Source organism: Branchiostoma belcheri, unplaced genomic scaffold, assembly GCF_001625305.1.
Source record: "Branchiostoma belcheri isolate BF01 breed outbred unplaced genomic scaffold, Haploidv18h27 scaffold106, whole genome shotgun sequence".
NCBI lineage: Eukaryota > Metazoa > Chordata > Leptocardii > Amphioxiformes > Branchiostomatidae > Branchiostoma > Branchiostoma belcheri.
In genome coordinates this window covers 894,454-900,346 of record NW_017802447.1, presented here as the reverse complement: position 1 = coordinate 900,346, position 5,893 = coordinate 894,454, and the positions used below count along the sequence as shown (strand labels likewise).

The window sequence follows — 5,893 nt, the reverse complement described above, 5'->3', positions numbered from 1 at the left end:
ATCATCTGCATTGAGGCAGAGGTGTGTGTGTGTGTACACAGATTGTATGTTTATGAACAGAACTCTCGAAAGTTTTTTTTCATTCATAATCTTGATAATATTTGTCTGTAAGATGACCCTGGCCTATGTAAACGTATTAGTGATTGACTTGTACCACTGACTGGAGTCTAGCCTGGTTACCAAACCTATTATAGCTCCCGAGTCCTACATCCTCTCCGCAAGGATGTAGGACTCGGGAGCTATAATAGGTTTGGTAACCAGGCTAAGAAAGTTCCTGCATGCTACAAGGAGGTGTGCAGTGTATATACCTGGTGTCAAACGCTACAAAAAATAAACAAAACGCATAAAACCATGTTTTATACCAATGACCTTGTTTAGACATATTTGTTTACGTTCTGTGGGTCTTCACAGTTGACGTAATACCCACAATGCAACACACTGAGCAAGTGCAGTCTTATTTGTGACTCCCTTATTACCATGGAGTCTGTGGACGTTTGGCCAGCCACTCCTGTATGCCCGGGTACTTTCTGATGCGGTCCACGAGCGCGGCTAACTTCGGGTGGGGACTGAGGATGTCCGGTTTCTCCGCCGTAATGTCGTCTGACAGGCCCAGGAAAAACACCTCGGCGTGGGTGAGCTGGGAAAGGAAGGATTTTTTTCAAATCTTGAAATATTTCTTTCAAAATCTTAGCATATTGGTGCTTAACATAGTTCAGTTTAGTAACATAAACATAATACTACTAGCTAGTTCAAACAGCTGACTACCAGGAAATCTGGATACTACCCAAGTCACGTGGCCGTAAAATCACGTGTCTACAGCAATGGGTTAGTCATCCCGAAGAAGGCTGGAGCTGGCTGAATTTATCACATTTCTTTTCACGGTTACAATATTTTTTCTTAAACAACTTTCGATCGTAAAAATGAAAAAGTGTAGCTTGTCAACTACATATAATCTCTTGCCCAAGTAAAATCATTTAGATAGAAAGTTAGAAAAGTTGAAGAGAGTTGCAGTGTCTCACCCCGTCACCGACAAAGAAGCCGTTCCCGCCGTTATTCGCCACAAGGAGCTTCTCAAAATGACCGAGGAATTCTGGGAGCGTTGTTTCAAAGAACGTCTTCTTTTTTTCTGCCTAAAGTTTTAAAATGAGACTCAATAAAACTGATGAGAAAGACGACATATGATGCAAAACAATGATTTAAAAACGGTCTATTGTTGTCAAGGCTCACAGTGTACCTTTAAGCAAGGAAAAACAGAAACAGGTCAGCAGGTACCATGTTTGAACTTAGTTATAGAGACCATATGAAGCATTTTAGCGCAAACGGATACTGCATAAGAAAGTAACTTTAACATATGCAAATTTTGAGAAGTCTATCACTGACCTTTCGAGCCTCGTCCGGTTCATACCAGACATAATCCGCCATTTTGTTGACCATGTCCACAAACCCGTCCACCATCATGTCGGCCCGAGCCTGCTCCATGTTCGTCTTTCCCGCCAGTCCTGTATGTACCGAGCACGGGGTCGGATTAATAAGCGCCCCCTGGGCCTCCGGAGAGCATTGCAGCTCAACGATCTTTAGAATATGACAAATGATGATGCCACAATCTCAGGCTATTTATGATGTACATGTTCAAAACTTGACTTCCAAGTGCTATTACATATAGTACCACACCTGGCCCTTTTGGCTGGTGATACGTGTATAAGTTGTTACACCACTTGTACATTTATTTATTTCTGGTTGTCAGAAGGATTCCTACCTGACTCCTTGGCGACAAACCTCGCGATGGCAATGCTCTGAGAGATCATGGTACGGTACCATCCACCTCCAGGACAGGCGCCTGGCCCATCGGCATCTCTGCCAAACAAGCAAAGCAGAACTGATAATAACAGTGCATTTAATCTGATGACAAAACAATCATACATTTTTTAAACAAAAAGTCAGAGTAGGATATAGAAGCAGAATTAACGAAGCCCTGGCTTCCTCTAGGATCACTGCTCTAGGACCAACAAGAAGCAGCTCTTCATCATTATCTTTGATGACTGTTACATCCAGAACCATGCTTGATCGGACAGTCGGTTATGGATAGTTCAATGTTGTACGAATGCGTATCCAGAAGGTGTCCCGGGGGGCAAATCTGCCCTGCATTCTTGGAGACGCGGAGGCTATCAAGAACCGTGCCTGATCATGATCATAAGCACAACCCATTCAGGCATGGAAATAGATAGGCATGGATCTGGATACAATGATGACCTACTTTTTTTGTATTCCGGCCATTGCTCAGGCTCCATGCGGATGTCCTCGTAAGGCAGCCCGGCAGCCGCCAGCATCAGCCTGGTGGGCTCTGCACGACCCCGGCCGTTGAAGTAGTAAAGCTTGTAGCTCGGCATCTTTGCGGCAATGAGGTTTGTATCGTCTGATAACAGTCAGGCTCGTGCAGCGATGTGGTCACGGTGATGTGGCAATTTTGCAAAGGGAGCAGATAGACTTGGGTCGGAACCATCATATATTGGACTGGTTTTAGGGGTTGAAGTCCTTGTACTTCACCCTTAATTAAAAGCTATTAGCCTGACATGCTAATTGCTTTGGAATACTAAGTAGTAACATATTTCACACAGTATGTATTGAATATGTTCAACATGTCACAGAAATAACGTTTGTTGCACCTCCCAAATGCGTGTGTTTGGTAGGATCTGGATAACCTTTCGCTGACCGGCCCGACCAGGACGCGACCAGACTGAATGTTGTTGGTATGAGAATCACGGGGATCAACCGTTTGCTGCGTGAAATGGATCAATCAGATAGAATCTGACAAGAGATGAACATCAAATCAAATGATTTATTGTGGAATATTGTTGATTTATTCCGTGTAATGAATATTACAGGTTTGTCATTTTTTGTAGACATGCCGTCATACACACATTTTATAAAAATTGTTCGCTGTTTTTATGATTTCAATTCATTGCACAGTGAAGAACGCTGGAGATGTGAAGTACGCCCAACACGTAGTGTTAAAACGATCGGTCCAGACATTTACAGGTCACGGATGTTATAACGTTACATAAATACAGCTGCGCGCCTGTGGTGTGCCTATCCCCGCTTACATTCAAGCAGATGTGGGGTTTCGAGGTGACTTTTTTGTTGAATGCCCTTTCCACTCGTTTTGTGTACAGAATCCAAACCTTCTTGATCAGGCCTGGCAATATCCATTGCCATATCAAACAACGACATCCCCTATATTATAACATGTAATAACACGTTATACAAAACTCAAAACAAAAGGTTTGATCAATAATATGTCCGTAATAATCCCTAAAATTGTATTACATATGAAACGTCCTGTGTTTTGACATACACGTCAATTTTAAGAATACCGGGGCTTCAACAATGCGACTTTCAAGATGCATTGGATCCTATTTGCGCACCAAGCAGCTGCAAATACATACTTTATCGCTAGGCGTCCTCGTTGACATGTGACCTGTGACCCAAGAAGGCAGCGTGAATGTGAAAACGTGTGTCCAGGACAAACGGTTCAGAAGTTACACATGAAAACATGTCTGTGAACTTGAGCCAGCTAGCTGTAGCTAGTAGACAGCTATTACAAGCCGCCAGACGGTCAGCAGAATGTTTGAGCCTCCAACAAAGACGGGTGAGTCAAGTGTTTTGACATCAATTTGGGGGAGGGGGGCGTTAGTTTTCTTTTGGCTCGAGGTCATTTTGTCAGCCAAAATTATAGACAAGTCACAACAGAATTAGGGCTTCTAAAGAAAATAGTTTTCCCTGAAAATAGACTGATAACCCTATATCTCAATTTTTTCATTTCACATTTCAGATTTTCCAAAATAATGCTTGTGTATATAGGTTCAACACTCAACTTCCAAATCACATGTGCAGCCACATGTAACGTTAGATGAAGTTATCTAATCTTGCTTGTTTCTACAGACCACGTACATCTTGAAGAGGTCACACCCACTCCGACTCTTAAAGGAGGGGCACGAGCACAGGCTGAAGAAGATGAACAAAGTCTATGAGTTGGTAGAAGAGACGTCTTCCCAGGATGCTAAACATAAACTGGAGCTCATACTCACAGAGGACGTGCCAAGTATGAAATCTTCTTAAACCTCCGCATAACATATAATGAGGGTCACAATTAAGACTGGGTACTTGTAATGTTATGTGCAGTATGATTATGATATGATGCATAGTGGATAATATCTGTCAAAGTTGACAGCTCCCAAGATGTAAACAAAGATATTTAACATATATTAAGCATGGGCTAACAAACATTGTTTACATTTGTTTATAGAAATAGGGAAAAAAGGAGATGTTGTTCTAGTGAGGAAACAGATCGGGAGAAACAAGCTCCTGGCCACGGGGCTGGCTGTGTACGCTTCACCTGAGAACAGGCAGATGTTTGAAGACAGAAAGGTGAGTTTTACTTCATAACTCTAGCTAGTAGGGATGAAAACATCTAGTTTTGCAGCACGACCCTTAGTTAAGAAGAACAGAAAACCAAGAAGAGTGGAGAAAACTTTGGTCGAATAATTGAATTAAGCGATAGATGAGAAAGATAAAACAAGCATTTTAAATACTTAGCCAGTTAGCCAGTATTCATCAATAGTTGCTTTTAATTACATTGTCAAAATGTCTTTATTTATCAAATGTTTCTTGATGATTTGTATTTCATATAGATTGAAGATCCCTCGCTGCGTAAGCTCTCTCTCACAGCAGAAAAGGTAAGTGAACTATCTGACTGTGCCTACTAGTATTTCATAAGAAAGACATGACTCAGATTTAGTGTTGCCGTTGTGCCAAGATCTGCACATTAACCACTAAAAACTGTACATTTGTTTTCTTCAGACCCTAGAGTACCTGTCCCAGCAGACCCTGACCATACCTGTCCGTGATGACTGGCCTGACGGATGGGTCATGACTAAGGAGCATCTCTCACACTGGATGTACAGAAAGGTAAGAGCCTCAGCATACAGTTTTCATGCACAGGCTAGTAAACATTTCAAACTATCAATTTTGAGATTTTAATGCATCAATAAATGGAAGAATCATAACAACTAGGAAGACAAGGGCTTTCCTAAGCTTTTGATGCCAAAAATATCAGCATTTTGAGGTTGATGTCCTGAATTTCATCTGAGAGAAATGAAATTACTAGTAGCAAGTACAAGAAACAAGAAATTAGATTGGTGCGGCCAAATGGTAGATTATGTTTTGTTTTGTTTCTAGTTTTCTAGCCTTGTTGTAGTCCACCTTGCAGCTGTACCACTTTAAGGTTTTGCTTGTTTTCCCCAGCTGATGATAGTGGCCCCTCCACACACCATCACATTACCTGAGGAGCCTGTGGACAGGCTAGGATCTTACACTTTTACTGTTACAGTAAGTCTTGTCTTTCTCCACTGTTGTTCTTTCAGCTTCAGACAAATCTGTTACTAGTATCTAAATGACTGCCATTTTCATATTTGTGTATACCACTGCCACTACTTTCTTGAAGAGACCTTCCTTACTTCACCCAAAGGGAGTATATTTGTACTTACAGTAGTACTGTTTTGGAGTTCTAGTGTCTGTGTTCTGGGGTGCAGTTTCTGTATGTTCTTCCAGGAGGCACTGTCTCTGATTGCCTGTTTGATTGTTTTTCAGATTAATGAGATGGAATCAGTAGAGGTTCCATTGGAGATGGTTCAACAAACACCAGCTGGAGAAGTCTCACAGAGCTGAAGAACCAGACTTGCTACAGTTCCATACCAACTATGATGACACAGCTGGTGTTTTGTCCAGTATCCATCCATCTGTCATCTGATGGAATTTTCCCACTCATGACAGACAACTTTTGCCCAATCTGTCATCAACTTTTGCACAATCTGTCATCAAAAATCAGTTTGGAAGA

At 41.8% G+C, this 5,893-nt stretch overlaps 2 protein-coding genes across 2 annotated transcripts; one reads left to right on the top strand and one right to left on the bottom strand.

The window, feature by feature from the left end:
• Nucleotides 1-330: 330 nt before the first annotated feature.
• Nucleotides 331-2,708, bottom strand: LOC109478250 (S-crystallin SL11-like). The gene is given in 6 exon segments (XM_019779709.1): nucleotides 331-637; nucleotides 1,020-1,130; nucleotides 1,381-1,499; nucleotides 1,757-1,811; nucleotides 1,814-1,854; nucleotides 2,255-2,708. Coding segments are annotated over 6 exon segments (624 nt in total). The 5' UTR covers nucleotides 2,388-2,708; the 3' UTR covers nucleotides 331-472.
• Nucleotides 2,709-3,469: 761 nt separating this feature from the next.
• LOC109478227 (39S ribosomal protein L9, mitochondrial-like) lies at nucleotides 3,470-5,893 on the top strand. Its single transcript, XM_019779688.1, has 7 exons — nucleotides 3,470-3,646; nucleotides 3,940-4,099; nucleotides 4,304-4,425; nucleotides 4,689-4,733; nucleotides 4,858-4,965; nucleotides 5,302-5,385; nucleotides 5,647-5,893. Exons 1-7 carry the CDS (start codon nucleotides 3,551-3,553, stop codon nucleotides 5,722-5,724), a joined length of 693 nt encoding a protein of 230 aa, XP_019635247.1. The 5' UTR covers nucleotides 3,470-3,550; the 3' UTR covers nucleotides 5,725-5,893.